Here is a 20,894-nt window from a genome sequence, read left to right as displayed (position 1 = left end):
TCCTTTTGTCCCTCCCTGTTTCGATCCCCGACCAAGTAAGTTTGTGGTGGACAACATCGTGTCCGTGGGTTTTCTCGGCGTACTCCCGTTTCCTTACACATTCCCATTCCACCAATTATTCCATCATCATTCACTTGCCTTAATCATACTTCTCCCTTAGCCTAACAGACATAATAGTAGGTCATTAAACTGGAAGATTTCACTTCATTTCATTTTTCTTTAGTCTTCGTTCTGTCATATGTAAAGTTCTCCCTTGTGAATAGCATCATGCCATGAGGGCATGTAGGGAGTGTGCCCTCAGTCGTAGATGAATGTGGTGTTGTTGGCACCACGCTTCGGCCGCATCCCCCCCTCCCAGGCACGCATTGAATCTGAGGTTGGTAATGCCTAGAGCCGCACGGCATCTTATGCACAAAATCAAATATCGTAAAGTAACCAAGAGCAACAGATACCTGACATATGCATTTAGACCAATCCTCTTTAAAAATCGGATAATTCATTCTAAAGTTATCGTAGCTTTCACACGCCTACGCCCAAAGTAAGAACAAATACTTCAATTCGGGAAAAATCCCCTTGTGGTATTGCAACCAAAACAATAGGTGTCTGGTGAAAGCAAAAGAGAGCATTTTAAAATGAGTTCCATCAAAATCGGACAATCCGTTCGAAAGTTATCGTCGGATGCCACATGCAAACAGACAGACAGGACGGCCTGTAATAGGGAGCTTCGCACCCAAAATTCTCAAGGTTTGTTTCATGACAATCTCAAATACTCGAAGGCAATCGAGCACCGGAGAGTAAATTTTCGAAACGGAAGTTTGATAAGTCTTCAGCCTTATCGACTATCCTTACCTCTACCTATATCAGTAGCTCTCGCTATACAGAACTTTAAATTAAACCCTCGAAATCATATTAAAATTATTTTTCTGCCTGCCCCGTTATTGGCGCAATCGGCAAAGTGACTATTAGTAGACTAATGGTGTCTTGGATTCCAATTCCATTCAGGTGATGCATGTTTTCTCTTCCTCTTTCTCTCTTTTGACAGACTGCTTAAACCTTATACAGATCTGTGGGGAAAAAACTTTTCCTTCACTTCATTGCTAAGGAGAGAAGTTTTAAAATAAACACTCTGCATATATGTAATACATATTATATACAACTATGATAACCTCGAATTCATTGTTTCTTCCGAACACTCCGATAATCCCGAACTTTTCAAAATATTCAAGCGACTCGACAAATGCGATCATATTGATATATTTCTGTATTTGCTGCTTTCAAACAATTCGAGACTCTCGAAGAGTTCGAGTGTCTCGAAGTTGTCTAATGTTTCTTACATTTCGAGTGCCTCGAACACTTCGAGAGTCTCGAACATTTTGGGAGTCCCGAACATTTCAGGAGTCTCGAACATTTCAAGAGTCTCGAACATTTCGAGTGTCTCGAACATTTCGGGAGTCTCGGTCATTTCGGGAGTCTCGAACATTTCGGGAGTCTCGAACATTTCGAGAGTCTCGATCATTTCGAGAGTCTCGATCATTTCGAGAGTCTCGATCATTTCGAGAGTCTCGAAAGTTCGATAATTCGATAAAATTAAAATTATTTATCGATGAAACGGTTTTGAAATTTTATCGAATTGTTATCGATTACTCGATTATCGGAACAGCCCTAGTGTGAACTCACTTTTGTGAACATATTTTTTTTTTATGAATTATCGAATGATAAGGCACTGTTGCATTTGGCATATTACATATTGATAGGATTGGATAAAATACATTAAATACTACTTGATACTACAATATACTTTGTATATGTATAGGGGAAGGCGTTGCACCTTTGAAACAATGTACCTTTGAACACCTGTGCTTTTCTCGAACTCAGAGCTATCTAGGTGCAGTATTTAAAATTCATTTGAAAGTTTAAATAAAAAACAAAAAAAAAAAAAAAAAAAACACTACAAATGCGTTTGGCTGTTGTTTACTGAGTGTTGTGTCGAGTAATGTTCCTTTTAATTTTTTCACCCCCAAAACGAAGATTTTTTGTAATTACCTTTTGAGTTTTGTGCTCTTCGGTTTTGGCAAATTGTGATATTTATTTGTCCAGACTTGGGGTAGAATCATTGGTGAATAAAGTATTATTTTTAGTTTTAACTTCTGTTCAATATTTAAGCTGGTGGAGAACTTTTTTTCGTAATGGTGACCCTCTTGTACCTATGAACATTAATGCATCGTGTACCTTTGAGCGATAAATAATACTGTTTAAAGCTACACAATGTAAGTAGTTAAAACAATTGATATATTTTATATAGGTTAGGTTAGGATATAAAGTTATTAATTATAATTTTAGGTAGTTTCTATATATTCGCTTATTATATAACATAATGTTAAGAGTTGTATATCCTCAACTTTATTGTTCACAAGTTTTTATTAGAACTTCTCTTCAATTTTTAATTTAATTGATAAAATTTTAATTCTGGGGAGCTTTTTATAGCTAAACCTTTTATTGCAATTTATAACTGTTAATATTTGTGGTTTCTTTTTATATTATTGCCGCAGAAACATTGTAATTATCACTGTTCAAAGGTACAAGAGGGTCTGTTCAATGGTACACGACAATTATGTAACACGTTTAAAAATCATCCTATCTGATAGCAAAGAGATGACTCTTCAAATGTACGACAAAAATGGGGGAAAGGTGCTGAATATTAACACCAAAATGTCAAAGACTCTAAAAATGTTCACAGGTACAGTCACGAACATTAATAAATGGAGGTTGGAGCCATAAGAAAGAATGGCTTCAGCATCCATTTATTAATGTTCGTGACTGTACAACGCCTTCCCCTAACACCAAAGCAATCAGATGAAATAAATGAATTTAATCTTATTAACCTTGCTTAGAAGAGTCACAGGGAGTCGTGACCGAGAGAGGTAAAGGAAGCAGTGTTCATAGGTTTCCTTAAGAAAATTTCCCTCGACTGATACTAAATTTTCCCTTTTCTTATCAAATTTTCCCTAGTTTGTTAAATGTCCAATTCCTATGAACAGAAGTATGTGATAAGATTAATTTAGGTATAAGCTAAGGAAGGCCAGCCATATTTGTTTGATTTATTTGAATTTTGCTTCTATTTTCTTCTACTTTTTCCTTCAATTTTTTACAAAAAAATCATACAGATACGCCCAGGCAACAGTGAGTACAATTTATGCTGCTTTCAACACACACACACACAAACTATTGCTATTACATTAATTTATTTCTGACGAACAAGGACAAATTTAAGCATTTATATTGGTCAATCAGTCAGTGAGAATTTCCCTGGATATTCACATTTTTATCCCAAAGAATCCCTTTTTTTTATCTTTTTACTAAATTTACCTATGAAATTTCCCTAGATTAGGGAAATTTCCCTCAAACTGGAACGAGGGTGGCGCACACGATGACGTGACTGATTTTGAAACATAAAAGTTGTATTACGTGGCCAAACAGAAGGTTTAGCTAGTTGGACTATTTCAAAGTGGACGTAATACCCCAATCATACAACTGCAATAAATGAATTGCTATTAGAAGTGGAATTCTCGAAGTACTTTGACACTTGTTTTCAGTAAGGAGTTTATAAGACAATTTTAGTCTCATTAAGATGTGTTTTTATTCAAATATTCTATTTTTGGCATGTATTTTAAACCACCTTCCTCCTTCCTTAGGATATATATATATATATATATATATATATATATATATATATATATATATATATATATATATATGTGTGTGTGTGTGTGTGTGTGTGTGTGTATGTGTGTGTATGAAGAACTATTTATATGATATTTTTTAACATTTTAATGCTTGGAATATTTTTATGTGTAGTAAGGTATGTGTGTTTAACATACAGAAGTAATAACATGATGTACTTTATCAATGAATCCTCATTGTAATGTACGTGACGCTGTTACATGAACAGTTTGAACACCTCATGTGCACAGAGGCATAAAGAAATATGTCAAATGCACTTAACATCATATTTGAGAAAAACGCTTTAGTAGCTGTAAAAAGATGTTTTCCATCAGCTGCACATTTGATTTATGAATCTTGGCACCGTAAATGATGTATGCTAAAGCGTATAATTATTATGAGTAAGGCTTTGAAGAAATATAGATCTCCATTTACTTTATGAGTAATTTAACGTGATTTAATACTACGAACACAATATACGGAAGTAATGAAATGATTACATAATTCTATAGCTTTTCTCAATATTAAGTACTATATGTTAATACAATAAATAAATGAGATTGAGGAGTTTCTTGGAATCTTAATAGCGTGTTAAACATTAAAGTTTAAACGAAATCTATACAACTGTGTCATCTTCTGTTGACCAGTGACTAAAAAGCGACCTTTTGATGACGGGATCTCTGGTTTGATTTTCGTTGGAAAAGCATTGAAGTTTTAACGTGTTACGGTGGTTTGAACTTCACATTAAACTGTAGATCCACGTTCTATATGGTCTCGGTGCTGAAAAGGGAAGCTAAACTTCAACAAATCTAACCAACGTAAAGCCTGTAAAATAACGTAAAGCATGTGAAAACACACAGTCACATTCCAGTAAAGCATGTAAAATACATTTCAAGTGTCGGAAATTCATGGAAAAGTACTTACCTAGCGACACGTGCTGGGAACGTGAAGTGCACATTTCTCAAGTACCAGGTACGTAAAAGATTGTGATGGAAGTTAAATGGTACGTGCCTAGCATGTAGCTGGTTGGGTGGGATAACACTCTCGACTTTAGTACGAGTGGTCCCGGGTTCAATTCCCAGTGGAGGTACTCAGTCCAAAAATTGGAAAATTGGAAAAATTGGAAATTTTTTAGATCAGGATTCTGAGTGAGGTTTTCCACATTCACACTAGGCAAATGCTGAGATAATACCTAACATACAGGTCACAGGCAGCTTCCTTCCTTCCCTTTCCGTGGATAGTGTGATTTTCTAGAGATATCATCCCTCAATACGTGACGGGCTAACATGGCCATGGGTGTTGAAAACCCAGAAATCTAATTTCTAATCCTAATCCTAAACAATACGAAAACATTGATTAAACACCATTTAAAATTAAAGTTTAAGAGTTAATGATACGCATAGTTTTCAGTTCATATATTTCATTAACCATAATTTATTTGTTTATTTTCCTGTAAAGTTAAGCGTCTCTTTTCAGCAGTGAGACTATATGAGACGTGGAGCTACAGTTTAAGAGTGGAGTCTGAGCCACCGTGATGCGTTCAAATTTCATCTTCCAACTGGAAATTGAACTCGGAACCATGTACAGCAAAGACATGCGCGCTAGCATCTAGACCATGGGATTTTTCATTAATGATAGGGTATACAGTCATTTTGCTATTGTCTTAGCGATAGACTTGTTGCAGATACGTTTTATTATTAGTTTAACCTTAATGGCCATAGCAGTTTTTAATGTTTTGTTGACCATGAATGACATATAAATGTTTATCAATTTAATGAAAGCATCAGATATTGGAAGCATATCAGATGTCTGGGTTGGTAATGGTCAGGTAGGGACTGCAGTGAAGGGGCAAAGAGGGCAAATTGTTGGCACTCGGTTATGTAATGCGAGCGTGAAGTGAGTATTATGTGTGTTGGAATCATCACGAGCCACAGTGTCCAAGATTATGACAGCTTACAAATTTCACGGCAAAACCACATCGGCGAAGAGGGGCAGTAGTCAGAAGTAGACTCTTAGTGACAGGTCCCACCGCGCTTTAAAACAGATAAGCAATCGTGCTGATAAGCAGACAGCTGATAAGCAGTTATAAAACAGATAAGCAGAACGGTCGTGTGTTTGTGGTTCAAGTGACGGAGGAACTCATGCAGCATCTATCACATCCCATCACTTGTGTCGAGAGAGTTCATCGTGAGCAACATGACATGGGCGTACTTGGTCCAGTTGTATGGGTGAAACTGCTCATAAATAATCATATCTCATTAGTCCGACATCAATGGGTTACTGATTACTGGAAACATGCAAAATGGGCTGCTGATGACTAGAAACTTGCAAAATGGGCCGCTGATGACTAAAAATATGGAAAATGAGCCGCTGATCGACTAGAAACATGTAAAATGGGATGTTCATGACTAGAAACATGATATGGTTGGATAAATCTTATTCATCTTATTTGAAACCACAAGTTGTGTGTATATGTTTGACACAGACCCAAACAAGAAGGAACTCTGCTGTTCCAATTTCAAAGTTCTGCTATCAGAAATTGTCTTCCCCACGAAACGAAAAATTTCTCATCTCGTTTCGTCTCGGAAACGAAACGAAAGTCGAGACGAGAAGTACCCTTCTTAAATTGGAAATGACACGAGAAACAATACAATTCTAGTATCTTTTTTTCGAGAAGAGACAAGAAGTTTCATGAGTTTGGTAAGAAACGCTAGTACATACAAATCTCAGATCACAAACTTTGTTTTAGTGTTACCTAAGTCATAGTATAAAAACTACAAATTCATAAATGATTGAACAAATATAACGAAGAACATTTATCAATGTTTAAACATGCACGAGAAAAGCTCCTCAAGAATCGAGACAAGATGAGACCTCTACAAAATTTAACGAGACCAGAAAACCTTATTTCCCGTCTTACGAGCAATACTATCAGAAATCGAACCCGAGACCCTGTGCATCAAGCTTGCACGTTAGCCACTAGACCACCAGGAAGGGCTTGAAGAATATTGTAATGGATTAATGATGTCTATTACTCTAGCTCCAATGTTCATGTGTTCGATTCCCAATGTGACATTGTGACAAGATACTGCGTCTGGATGATTGGAATAATTTTAGTGTTTATTTGTCTTATGCTGAAAAATAATAGAGTAATTTTGAACACAGATAATTCTAAAAGTATCAAAATACTGCTTAGGCTCAGAGATATTGCTCACATTCTATGCAACAAGTTGTACAGGCTCACTCGCTTAGATTTTGGTGTCACTCATAAGAAAACACATGCAATTTTCTTCTTTTATGTGATACTTACTTGTGATTTTGGACCTCAGTTTACTCCTCTTCAAATTCCTCTTGTCCTCAATCACTGGGAGAATACGAATAAACTCGATTTCTTCAGAAATATACAAATAAAAAAAAATAGTGCGAGATGAATATTTGACGAATTAGATTTTTAATATCTTATTTTGGTCTGCAAATCATGGATAATTCCGTCGGGAAAATATTATTTCACGAAAGAAAGAGTTTATTCTGTGTCTTCTGTTGCGAAATCCCCTTAACAAAAGGGTAATGATTCAGATCAAAAGCTTTAAATAATATTCTCAGAAATACTAATACAAGTGTGAACGCGACTAGATTTTCAAGCGTTGGTTATGATCATTAACAACTAACTCCAGGAAAGCATGCGCCGTAAATGAAATGCTGAGATAGCCACAAAACGTAGTTTTAGTGTATTGTAGTATACGGAAGGTTCGTCATCAGTCATGCTGGTGTCTAGTGCGTCTTCGAATCCCTTCTGCATGATTCAATTTATATAGACTATAGTTCACAATCTTCCAGACCAATATATATAAATGAATGAAAGTGACTATGTTGTAACTTCAACCACCCGACCAATCTCGATCAAATTTTGAACATAGATGAGATTTGGGTCTAGAATGATTTTTATCATTTCACTTTGAAGGCGCAACTTGGGAAGGGGAATATATATAATGATCAAAAATGACCGATATTAGTATCGGATTTATAGTTTTTGGGGTCCCTAAGTTAATTGGTGACAGTTTTGCTGCCTCTTATGACCAAAATGAAACGTATTCTTCCCGTGCGAAGAACGGGTATTCTGCTAGCTTATTTATAAAAGAAGAAAATAACTGAATAAAATTATTTGTTTAAAAGACTGCATATAAATCTGAGGATAAATAAAAATTACTGCAAAAAAAAACATGCGTTACGTAAGAAAAACGTAATCCCGATCCTCCCCCTTGTCACACTTCGTAACGCAAGGACGAACCCCCTCCCCCTTTATCGCGTTACATAATATATGGACCGCCCGTAAGAAATAGCTGTTAAATTAGATACAGTACAAGCAGAAAATAACTGTTTGAGTAAGAAGTGGTTCAATTTAGAGCGAAAGTTGGTTTTGAAAAGGGCTGCTGTACTATACAACGATATGCAGAAGTTTTCCTCGAAATAAATATAAATTGGTAAGAATTATTATTTTTCCAGATACGAAAATTCGCGGTTGCATCACAAATTGCAAAATGTGCCAAACCAACATTCGGCAAGGAGAGGAAATAGGATATGTAGATTACAATGTTCAAGTAAACAAGGTTGGGGGCAACTGATGTACACGAACATGGTAAAACGGAGTTGGGCTACTTATTCGTGGTCCACCATCTATTACTGAAACATGAAGTGCGAACGTGAAAACAAAGCAATGATAGGAATGGGATAAGAAGCAATTTTTAGGAAGAAAAAAATTATATACTTGGCAGTCCTTGAAAAAAGAGTTAAGGATCAGGCATGTCAATTTTTTTTATGTTAGGTATTGTGCTTTACGAGGCAAAAACACAATCACTTAATAAAGACCACAATAAAAGACTACAGACTATCGAAGTATATGTGTGAGAAGGAATGGAGACGATTACTTAGTCGAAAGGAAAATTAATGAGGAAATGTTAGCAATAATAGGAGAGAATATTATAACTGCTGGTATAATTAATAAGGGAAAGAATATTGTCTGAGAAGAATTTATTATTAGGGACGTGATAGAAAGTATCTACAAAGGAAAAAAGAAGCGTGGACTTTAATAAAACTAAGAAGCCATGTCAGAACAATGAGATTAACTGCATATCATAGATCTATAAGAAAAATTAAATTTTTACTTTATTAAAAGACAAAATAAGAAAAATACTTTATTAATCTTATAAACTGGAATATTTACATATGTAGCTTCAGGTTGGCAATACAAAAGTATACACTATTAATCACTACAATGTGTAGTAACCTTTATAAATAAATGTAACATCCAGACCCCTCTCGTAAATCATATTTTGAATCTCAACTTTGTCAGAGTCCATGATCATTTTGCAGTTATATATTGACAATTGAGCGAGATCATTTTCTGATTCCAGAAGGTTTGTCACATGCCTTGGTTCCAGATTATCACAGTTACACATAACACAAACCATCAACTTTGGCCAATAATTGATTTCCATCACCATGTCTAGGAGATCTTTCTCTAACTGGACATTGTAAAGCTCAAGAATGACCAAAGCAGTGCTCAATAACAATTTTCTCCAGATGGACAATCTGGGATTGAATGTGCTGGTAACTCTCAGTTCTCTGAGATGTGAAAGACACTCGTTTGGTCTATCAGGTAAGCCATAAACAGTAAAACGATTCTCATGAAACTGTAAGCTCTGCAATTTGGGACAATACGCAGTGATTCGTTTCATATCTAGCCCTTTAAACAACCCTAGCTTTAATGACTTCAAAGAAGTTCCATGTCGCTCAAGAAGAGAGTAGAGACCTTCATTCGATTTTGGACTATGTTGGATGCAACCTAATCTCAAAGCTTCCAACCTTTCCAAACTCATAAGTGACGTATAAATGTTGTCCAAGGCTTCTGGTTCAGTAAGCAGAAAATATATGGCAATAGTGTTAGGACATATATGAACACAGAACTCAACAGCGGCCGAAATGTCATCTTTGGAAATAAGTAATGGTTCCAGAACCATGTCCAAATTCAACAAACCATATCGAGGTAGTTCTTCATCGTCTTTGAACAGTGTGTAGAGAGCAGCCACTAATTTAGGATTTCGTAAAACACGAGTTTCTGGACAAAAACTGAGAATTTTTCCAACATCCTCAACACTTAAAGTTACTTCAGACAAGTAAAACTCCCTTGTATTTATAAATCCTTCTTCTTCTTCTAATTCGGAAATTATGCTGTGCATTCTAAGAGGAGCTTTGCTCATCAGGATCTTGTCTTCAAAGCTACGAAGCATGTGACTGTATAATGTTGGTGGTCGACCCATTGCAGAATGGTTTACTCGAAGAGTAAAATTCTGATGGATAAATGTTATTCTCTGAATATTTGAAGCCAGTAACAAGGTCTCCAAATCTTCAAAATCGTTCCCCATTCTTCCACATAAAATAAGTTCTGATAAGTTCTTACATTTAGCTGTAATAATTTGGAAATCATTAGCAAACCAGAATATTAACGCTTTTTCAACAAATGGAGTAAAGAGTACAACATTGTTGCAAGGTATATATTCATGAGACGAAAATCCTCGAACTACAAGCCCTTCCATTAAATGTGTGATAATCCGCGGCGGAAAGTAGTCAATTGGTTCAAGGTACTGAAAGTTATGATTACTTGACACAGAAGATTTTGGAGATAATTCAGAGCTTCTTTTGGCGTTGGCAGCATCTTCTAAGAAATGAAGAATGTTCAACGTGGCTTGTAACGCACAGTAGTATAAGGTAGGCACTTGAATCTTCCTGGGCATTTTCACGTGAAACCTGCACAGAAAAATAATTAGGAATACGCAAAACATGTAAGTCATAATCCACACATTCTGAAAGTATTACTAGAGAAAAGTCCATTGAATTATTCAATACTGCAGGGATGTGTTTCTTTCTTAGTAGATATATATAAACAGGATTGTCCATTAGGTTCAGAATCTGCTCAGAACCAAGACTAATTAATGCAAGGTTCCGTACACCCACACATCCTATGAACACATGCTTTCACGATTTGTAAATACGTAAATAGTGACAAGAGAAGAAAATTACAGCTACTGGAAGAGACGAAGAGGACACAGAGAACCACGAGGAACTCCGACAGCCCGTACAGAAGTTCTCCCTCCAATGGATGGCTATAAAAGGGCAGACCAAAGAGTCATCAGTGTCTTGTACTGATCATAACCTACAATACCTATTCCAGAGGCTGCTTTGGGCTACGGAGACACCGATCTCGTCTGAGGCCACAGGGAACAATCCTATCAACCCAGGCAACGTAGTATGCTGAGGGGCTCACCTTCATCCATACTGAAAACACTTATTTCCAAAATAATTACAGATAGAGCACATTTTAATTGAGAGAGTTTTATTGATTTTTTGTACAATAATTGAGGAGCTTGCTTCCAAACACCACCTAAGTCACTTTTTTTTCAATTTTCGGTTTTTGCGCTTCATTTGTGTATTAGGAGTAGATACACATGCCTGACTATATAAACTCTCAAAACTCACGTAAGTCGTCTCGAAATTAAATGTAAAAAAAAAAAAATCACATTTTTTTCCCCCAAAAATGCGCCTATCATTAAAAATATTAATTCCAAACTCCACTTAAGTCACGTCGCTATTATTTATCTGCTTTGAAAGTTTGATTGATATTCATTGTTACCATTTCTATGATTGGTGTTTACTTTTAGATTTGGAGCGAAAATTAATCTATTGTTTAGAATTTGCTTAAAAACAGTTATTGTAAGAGTTAACAACCAGTAAGAAGGTGTTATACGTATATACCGTGTATACATGAGACTACTACGTTGTTATTAGGACTGTCTGAAAACAATACACCTGTACTGGAAAATGGGTAAAGAAATAATAAAATATAATCAATATAAAAGTACACTTAAACAAATGGAATTTTAAAATATAAATCTTAGAACTAAAGTAAATAAAAATTCATTAAAAACACATAAATCATGTTAATCTTACATGTTAGTGTAAATAAGCACATAGTATAATCAAAAATAAATTATTATTATTATTATTATTATTATTATTATTATTATTATTATTATTATTATTATTATTATTATTATTTTATATGTTTTACAAGATATAATGATAGTAGAGTGTAATTATTGAGCAATAGCTGACTTTTTTTCTCGAGAAAACATATGATTTAAGTAATTTTTGGACAGAAATGAAACATTTTCCCGCCATTTACGCTTGAACCTAAAATCAGACATTTCTCAAAATTTAGCATGTTGTTATGTACTACTAGACATAAAAGATATCGTTCAAATATTTTTAATTAAATGTATAACCAGAGCGATACACGTTTTTCGCTACTCCTGTAAAATTACAAAAAATGACTTAGGTGGAGTTTGGAAACAAAGTTCCTCAATACAACATTTTGTGATAAAATGTGAAGGGCTAAAATGAAATGAAATGAAATCTTTGAGTTTTACGTCAAACGGTTATGCCGGTTAGGCTAAAGGAGGCGGTGATGATGAGTAATGAATGAAATGGTGGAATGAAGAAAGTGGGAGGAAACGGGAGAACCCCGAGAAAACCCACGCACACGGTGTTTGTCCACCACAAAGTTCACTTGGCGGGGGCTATGATCGAACCCGGGACCCCAAGCACTGTGAAGGCTAAATCACGAATACTTTATTAACTCTACCTACAGAATGGTACAATATATATTTAATTAGGGGTTAGTAAGTTAACACAAATATGACAAAAAAAAAAAAAAATAATAATAATAATTTGAGTATGGGTGATACGGGTTTAATTTTCGGCGAAAGCTTGTCTAGCTTAGATTGCACGTTAAGCTATAGGTCCACGTCTCGTATGGTCTTAGCGTTGAAAGAGACACTAAATTTTAATTCAACCAACCAAGTACGCTCGGCTCTGAGAGTGTTGTAAACTTTGCATTAGGGAAAGGAGCTAGCAAAACTAGTGTAGCTGAGTTATTCCAAAATCTTTAATTAAAACATTGAATCTGTTTGAAAGCGGGTGTTATTAGATGTTTCCACTTGAAGTTATAATTTTAAAAGAAAAATAATGCACCATAGAGATTCTTTTGACATGTACTCGTATTCAAATATTACGAATAGTGTAATTCGGGAAAAAAAGTGCGGGCCACCGCGCTGATCTTTCTTGCTTCAATTTCTTAAACGAAATCATGTTCTGCTGCAGTCATTTAGAGTCCCTATCAGTGCGAAATTAAAATACCGCTAATTTCACAGTAATTATGTGATATCTTAAAATATATAGAAAAATAATCGAAAAGTGGATCAAGACCTCCCTAGACGATGCTATTTTGCATGAGGTACCGTTATCACGAGTCACCTAGTAGCTTTCCGTTTGTAGTTATTTAGAAACGCGAAAATAAATGCCAATTTTCTAAATGACTGGAAATCGAAAGCAGATTAAATGAGTCATGATAACGGTATCTCATGCAGAATAATATTGTCTAGGGAGGTCTTGTTCCACTTTTTCGATTATCTTTTATCTATTTGAAGATATCACATAATTACTGTAAAATTAGCGGTATTTTAATTTCGCAGTGATGAGGCCTGATATACGAACAAAAATTCTCAGGTGTTTTCAGGAAACTTCATCGAAGGAAAACTCATCCCCAAAAGAAACCTATTCCTTGTAAATTTTTCAAATAAGAAATAACTTATACCATATTTTAGAATTATTCATGAAATAGGCCTATTTGTTTATAAAATAATAAAATCACATGAGTATCATTTACAAAATTCTCAAAAAAAAAAAAAAATGTTAACTGCGTATGAAATATGAACAAAATTGCCAGTGTCATTTATGAGAAAGTAGTCTGAAAAGAAACTCGTATCCAAGAGTACACTAACCCTTGCGATTTTTTTCGTAATGAATAATTTACACAATATTATAGAATTATTCAAGAAATATTTATTTTTGGAATATGAATAAAATCGCCAATTGTTTTTGAGAAAATCGTAAAAAAAAAGCTCATCCTCCATTACAAACTACCCTCGTCCATTTTTTAAAGGACAAATGAGTTATGCCATATTGTCGTGTTATTAATTGAATTTTTATTTATGAAGTATGAACAAAATTGTGTGAGTCGTTTTTGAGAGAACAGTCCAAAAGAAAACTCACCCCCAAGAATTAACCATCCGTTCTCGATCTTTTCCAAAGAAACGACTTATATCACATGATGGAGTTTTTTCTGGAAAATTGATTTATGAAATATAAATAAAATCGGTAGATCCTTTTTTGTTTTTGAGAAAATCGCATTTTTTTAAAACAAAAAAATACCCTTTAAGTACAACCCTTACTTCTGGGCTTAGGAAGAAAATTCGTGAAACTCTCGTGGAGAATCACGAGATACGTTGAACAGTGTGGCCTCTAGGTGAATGCACCTCAGAACGAACGGACGAATATATTTTTAAAAATCTTTATATATATAGCCCTATATATAAAACTGGGCCATGAAACGTGTAAATAATTTGAAATTCCAAAGTGGACTTTTTACACAAGAATAACTTGTTGAAATTTTTTAGAGTAGCGGTTGTTGATTTTTATAAGACTTGTCCATTACTATTGTCAAGAATAATAAACATCGTGTTACAAACAGTGGTGCCAGGTCCTCAAGTTAAAATTTCACTCAGGAATGCTCAAAAGTTCCCTTTTTAAGAAACAATTTTCGTTCACTAATATATATATATATATATATATATATATATATATATATATATATATATATATATATATATATATATATATATATATATATCATTGTTTAAAGAGAGAATCGCTACGTATTTATTTATTATACTGTGATCATATCTCCCTTCCACCGGACTAACAACGCCTCTGCTTACGGGAATTTGAATTCGCAACCTCTTGCAACGAATAAGGACTTACGAATACAAGGGATTCAGTTTCCTTGAATACTTTTTCTTAAAAATATTTAGGAGCCATTTAAAAATTAGAACATCAATCACAAGTTACTGAAATGAAGTTGTTAAATATAAGGAAGAAGATGCGACAAAACGCCAGTGAACCACAAAATTACTCTCCCAATATATGTTAAATTAACCTATATGCGTGATTTGAATACATTCAGGTAAGTCTAAAAAAAGCGCTCAAAAAAGGTACCGCTGGGTGGGCGCGAACTAACAACCTTATGATTATTATGAAAGCGTGTTCTTCCGATTTCGCCACGGAGGCGGTGAAGAAGACCTCACTTGTTGAGTGATAAATCATTGAGGTTAATTTGGCCAATCAGACAAACTCCTATATTTCGAGTTCTATTAGGTGGTACCGTGAACCGTTTGAAATTTATTGCTTTCTGGTGGGGTACTATCTATATGCAAAATTTGAACAAAATTGCAGACCGACACCTTCAGAGCCTTTCCTATTTAGTAACATAACATTTGTTGAAAAGCTAAATTTCCCTACATTTTATCTCATATTCGTAAAATCTCCCTTTTTCCCTCCTTAAAAAATACTTTCTAAGTTTCCCTTAACTAGCATCACTGATTACAAAGGTCTGCTGCTGAGTTATTTTGAAACAAACAAACGTTTGTAAAGGTATAAAAGTTATTTAAAATTATATTTCTTTAATCATTAACCTGAACTTCCGGTGAAACAAAACATTAGTATCCCCTTGGAACATCTATACCATTACATAATTTTTAAATTTAATATTTTTGTAACACCTAAATACGTTTTAACAGAGTTCCGTAAAACTTAAAGAAGAGACTAATGTTTCACTAAACATAATAATACAGGACCTCTATAAACAATTCAAACACAATACTTCCAAAGCATTCTACATATAATAATGGTTAATATATGAATAGGAAGGGAAATAAATTTTTGTCGTTACACAGCAGGTGAGTAAACGAATCCAGTTAAGTTAGAAAATGGAAATAATGCAGAAAAAAGGAGTGTTAGAACATGTGGCTGTGCATCTGGTACAGCAGTGCAGCGTGAAGTGCAAGACACTGCCATAAAGAACCGCTAAGTCACCAGAGCATTTTGCTGTGGTATCGACAGTTCAAGGCCTTTAGTTGTTTATGTAAACGGAAAATCACGGAGCAACCAAGTACTTTTGATGAAACAGTGGAGACAGTAGGTCAAAGTTTTGTGCGCAATTTACAGAATTCAAGTCACCGCAAGAAACAATAGTGCATACGCAGAACATTTGTAGAAGTGATGGAACGTGGGGAGTTTTCGCTTATTGTCATGTATAGAGCTCCCATATTTCTAGAGTAAAACACCACGACACGCTATACACTTTTACAGTATATACGTACATAGTTTTTCACTTACTTCTTTTAACAAAAGAGACACTGACCAAAGCTTAAAACCCACTTTATTTTAAATTATAATTTGTAACTGTTTCGGATATCTAGCATATCCTTCTTCAGGCACTGTCAAAAATAAAAGAAAATACAGACAGTGTCTGAAGAAGGATATGCTAGATATCCGAAACAGTTACAAATTATAATTTAAAATAAAGTGGATTTTAAGCTTTGGTCAGTGTCTCTTTTGTTAAAACAATCAATCCAAAGCCATGAATAGTCTTACTTACTTCTTGCCGAAATATCAACATTAATTAAGTAATAGGTCAAGATTCACTAAAAGCGAGTAATAGAAACCCGAACAGCACAAGATGTGCTAGGCATGTGCCATTTGGATGTCCCAGCTACTTTTTAGGTACCCAACACTTGGCACATACGATATTCATGTGCTAAGTATGTACTTCAGCTACCTACAGTTTCAGGTACTTGTTACACCTAATTGATATTTGCAACTATGTACCACAAATATAGCATTTATATACTTGACTCAGTTTCGCACTCTAACAGTCATTTGTTTTTATGTCGTCACTTGGGACATATATCTGTCATGTTCTAGGTACGTCCTTTAGGAACAAATTGTTTCAGATATTCTAACAGCACAAGATGTGGTAGGCATGCGCCATTTAGGTGTTCTAAATTCATTTCCTACATTTGATGCCTTTGCTGCTTCTTTTTCTAAGCGATTATGTACTAGAAGCAATAAACGCATCAACTTTATTAGATAGCAACTGTCGCCGATCATTTGGAAGTGAATATGGAAGAACCATGAAATAAAGTAAATAGAGATTCGTCAATTTGTTATAAAAATACATGGCGAGCAGATTTTATCTGATCCCAAACGGTTATAGTTGAATATATGTGGTTAAAGGAGCACTGATTAGCCAAATGCAAAAGACCTAATTTACCCCTCTACAAGTGACGTCCTCTTCATCCCCTCTGTGGCCAAGTCGGAAGGGCTCGCGGCTAGTAATTGAAAGGTTCGTGGTTCGCGCCCATCCTAAGATAGCCCTGCATTTTTTTTTTACTTCTTTAAAGCGTTTTTTAGGCTTTCCTTAATGTAAACACATTACGCATGTAGGCGATTTAACATATTTTGGGGGAGTAATTTTGTGGTTCGTTGACGCTTACGGCATGGGAAACATACCTAGTCCTAAGAGTCACTGGTTAGATCTCAGATCAGGTGAGTTTGTGATGGACAGCATCGTGACTGGATTTTCACGGGTTCTTCCGTGTCCTTCCACATCGTCATTCTACAATTATTTCATAATCATTCAGTTTCACTAATCAACCATCTCCTTTAAGATAAGAGGTATAACGGTAGAGCTCTCTGCATATTTCTTTTTTCATTTATAACTAAATATTTCATTTAACGTTTTATTTCTGATGGTTGAACTTCCTTTATGGTCTCTCTACACCCTAGAACTGCACTAAATTTAAACTACAATCGTGGTCTGAAGCCTACTTGGGTAAACTTCGTTAATAAATAAAATTTCAAGCGGTTACCTGAATAGTGAAGTAGTGATTGTTTAATTACATTTCTGAAAGAATGTCGCAAAAACTAAAAGTAGAAATGAAATAAATCTATTAAAAGAAACGAACTAGTTCCACGTAACGCAATGTAGGAAGTTGTAAGACGGCAATGACGTAGTACTTACTACTTTCATTTTCATCGATCTCCTCCCAAAAATACAATTAAAACATAATTATTTCCATATTCAAACAACCAACTTCAACTAATGAGCGTTACGCATAAACAATAAGTGCATTTAAAGAATGACTCACAAAATTTTAACATCGACCTCCAACAAACTGTAATAGAAAAACCACATTCTAACCGTATTCTTAATCGAGTAGCTCACACAACCACAAAGCAGACAGTATAGACACATCGGATAACAACATTACATCAGCAATCAATCATATTGCTTTAAAACCATGGAACGTCATAGAAGAGTGCCAACACGATCAGCACCACTACGTGCCACGGTTATGCCGGTTGCGCTAAAGAAGACGGCGATGATGAGAAATGAATGAAATGGTGGAATGAAGAAAGTGAGAGGAAACGAGAGAACCCCGAAGAAAAAAACACGCACACAGGGTTTGTCCACCACAAAGCTCACTTGGTGCGAGCTGGGATCGACCCCAGGGCCCCAGGTGAACGCTCTGCCACTAAGCCATCGCGGCCCCACCATCAACGCCGCTATCAACCACAACTAAATACACAAGGCGTGTGTTTTAACTTAAGATAAAAGCATTCACAATGAAGTGAGGGAAACAATACAAATCAATGATTAAATACCAAAATTATCCTTTATATTATATTTCTTTCAAACCGAGTAGGTTAACGAAACACTCCCTCAAAGTGTGTATTCTTTGAAATGAAATGAAATGAAATGAAATCTTTGAGTTGAACGTCCCACGATTATGCCCGTTAGGCTAAGGGAGACGATGATTAAAGCAAATGAATGATGATGGAAGAATTGGTCAAATGAAAGTGGGAGGAAATCACAGTACCCCGAGAAAACCCCGGATACTCAATATCGGACACTCAAAAATAAGAGCAGCAAATGAAAGAGCAGCATTGATGACAAAGTAAGACAAGACATAATTTAAAGTAAGTAGTCTAGACATAGAGGAGTCAAGCCCCCCCCCCCCCCCCAATTCCTTCAATACAAACTAAATAACAATATCATTAATACTGTAATAAATATATAACTATGTTTAAGAATTCAACTACTACTACTTTCGTAACAATCCTCAGAATACCAACTACCTCATGTCATAAACGTCGCCAACACCTAGTAGCTCACTTGCCGGTAAACGTCGATCGTGGATATAGCGATGCGTCGAAGGATTGCCTCTTGTGTGTCATTGGCGGCAGAGTTTCGTCGAGTCGAAACAAATATCTAGAGACGGGGTGTTGAATTTACCACTGCGTTGCAGCCAGGGCTTGATTTTGGTCCGCGCTCTGTGATTCATCGCGGAGAATCGCGAAGAAACCAACACAAACTATCACCAGTCAAGTGCATTCGGTTATTATTATATATTATTTTTCTGACAAATTGTTCCTAAAGTTAGCTCCTGGGGTCTAGAGTAATCTCTGTCTCTATGTCATGAACTGAAAAATCTTGGGATGAGTGCGTATAATTGTAAGAATTTAGATAGCAGCTGTCGCCGATCATTAGAAAGTGAATATGGGAAAGTATTAAATAAAGTAAATAGACGCGTCATTTTGTTATAAAATTACATTGTGAACGCATTTTATCTGACTCCAAACGGTTATCGTCGAATATACACGGTTAAAGGAGCACTCTGATTGGCCAAATTAAAGAAACCTCAATGTCTTATTACTCTACAAACCAGGTGTTCCTCATTACCTCCGTGTCGAAGTCGGAGGAACACACGCCTAGTAATCAAAAGGATGCTGGTTCGCGTCTACCCCAGGGTACCTTTTTTGTTACTTTTTTTTAGTGATTTTTAGACTCATAATGAAAATAAATCACACTTATAGGGGATTGAAAATATTTTGAAAGTATTTTATGGATCGTTGGTGTTTCGTCGCGTCTCTGTCGTTGGTGGGCCATTGGTGGTATAATTTTAAAGACGGAGGTGGAGCTACCGCGGATTGTCGCTGCGGAATCGCCAATTTCTGGCGAGATGTTGTTAGTTACCCATCAGAGGTCCACCGACGATTACGGCATGGGGTCTAACTAGACCCACCTATTTTAATAAAAAAAAACACTCCTGACCTTCATAATCTCGGTATTGCACAAGGACGCACAGAAGAAAAATCAGTCTAATCAACGCTCTCGTCTTCAATGTGAGCGGTCCCGAGTTCGATTCCCGGAGGGGGTACTCGGTCTACTAAGTGTAAAAAGCGTTTTCCGGCCAGCTATCCTGAATGAGGTTTTCCTGGGTTTTCCTCATTCACACGAGGCAAATGCCGGGGTGGTACCTAACTTATAAGTCCCAGGCCGCTTCCTTCCTTCCCCAATTCTTTCTTCCTTTCTTACTCTCAGATAGTGCGCTAGCCGAGGGACGTCATCTCTCATATGTGACGGGCTAAATGGCCATAGATGCCGAAAGCCCAAAAATGTAAATAACAAATCCTAAATCAGTCTATTATAAGGCATATTCATAACACAAAATACTCAACCTACACTACGTATAAAGAAAATAGCAGTGAAATTTTCAGAGTAACAACAGTATAACGCAACCAAGTGTACTTACTTTTATTAATTTTGAGAATAAGCCGAAACAAATATATAAGCATGTTACCACGCAACATCAACTATTATTAATTAATTATAATTGCTCAAACAGTATTTCTGTCTTGTTTTTGTAGACGTTTCTTCATATTTTATAAATATTATGTTTTTCTTATTATTATGTGTATTACACGCACGTATCTAGTGACCAGCACGCGAGACTTTGGTACTCATACCTTGTCCAATTCCTGGTGTGGGATCATTGAATGTTACTAGGTATTATAATAATTTGGACTCCGCTTTAAACAGCAGGTCCACAACTCATATAGCATTGGTCCCGAGAAGGGATATTAAAAATAATTAAGAGGCCTAATCACTGCGAAATTAAAATACCGCTAATTTTACTGTAATTATGTGATATCTTCAAATATATAAAAGATAATCGAAATGTGGAACAAGAGCGCCCTAGACAATATTATTTTGCATGAGATACCATTATCACGAGTCACCTAGTAGCTTTCCGTTTGCAGCCCTTTATAAACGTGAATATAAATGTCGATTTTTTTCTAAATGACTGGAAATCAAA

At 35.6% G+C, this 20,894-nt stretch overlaps 1 protein-coding gene across 1 annotated transcript; it reads right to left on the bottom strand.

Annotated features, from left to right (window-relative positions):
- Positions 1-8,928: 8,928 nt before the first annotated feature.
- On the bottom strand, positions 8,929-20,390 carry LOC145665829 (uncharacterized). Its single transcript, XM_081732946.1, has 2 exons — positions 20,331-20,390; positions 8,929-10,524 (listed from the first exon to the last, which is right to left on the bottom strand). The coding sequence occupies exon 2, from the start codon at positions 10,509-10,511 to the stop codon at positions 8,988-8,990; it is 1,524 nt and encodes a 507-aa protein (XP_081589072.1). The 5' UTR covers positions 10,512-10,524; positions 20,331-20,390; the 3' UTR covers positions 8,929-8,987.
- Positions 20,391-20,894: the final 504 nt, after the last annotated feature.

This window comes from Thermobia domestica, chromosome 12 (assembly GCF_964235325.1).
Source record: "Thermobia domestica chromosome 12, izTheDome1.hap1.1, whole genome shotgun sequence".
NCBI classification, from domain to species: domain Eukaryota; kingdom Metazoa; phylum Arthropoda; class Insecta; order Zygentoma; family Lepismatidae; genus Thermobia; species Thermobia domestica.
This window is presented reverse-complemented; position numbering and strand designations above follow the sequence as displayed.

Bases quoted from the DNA above. Each gene is read 5' to 3' on its own strand.
- LOC145665829 (XM_081732946.1), bottom strand. From the start codon at position 10,511: ATGCCCAGGAAGATTCAAGTGCCTACCTTATACTACTGTGCGTTACAA.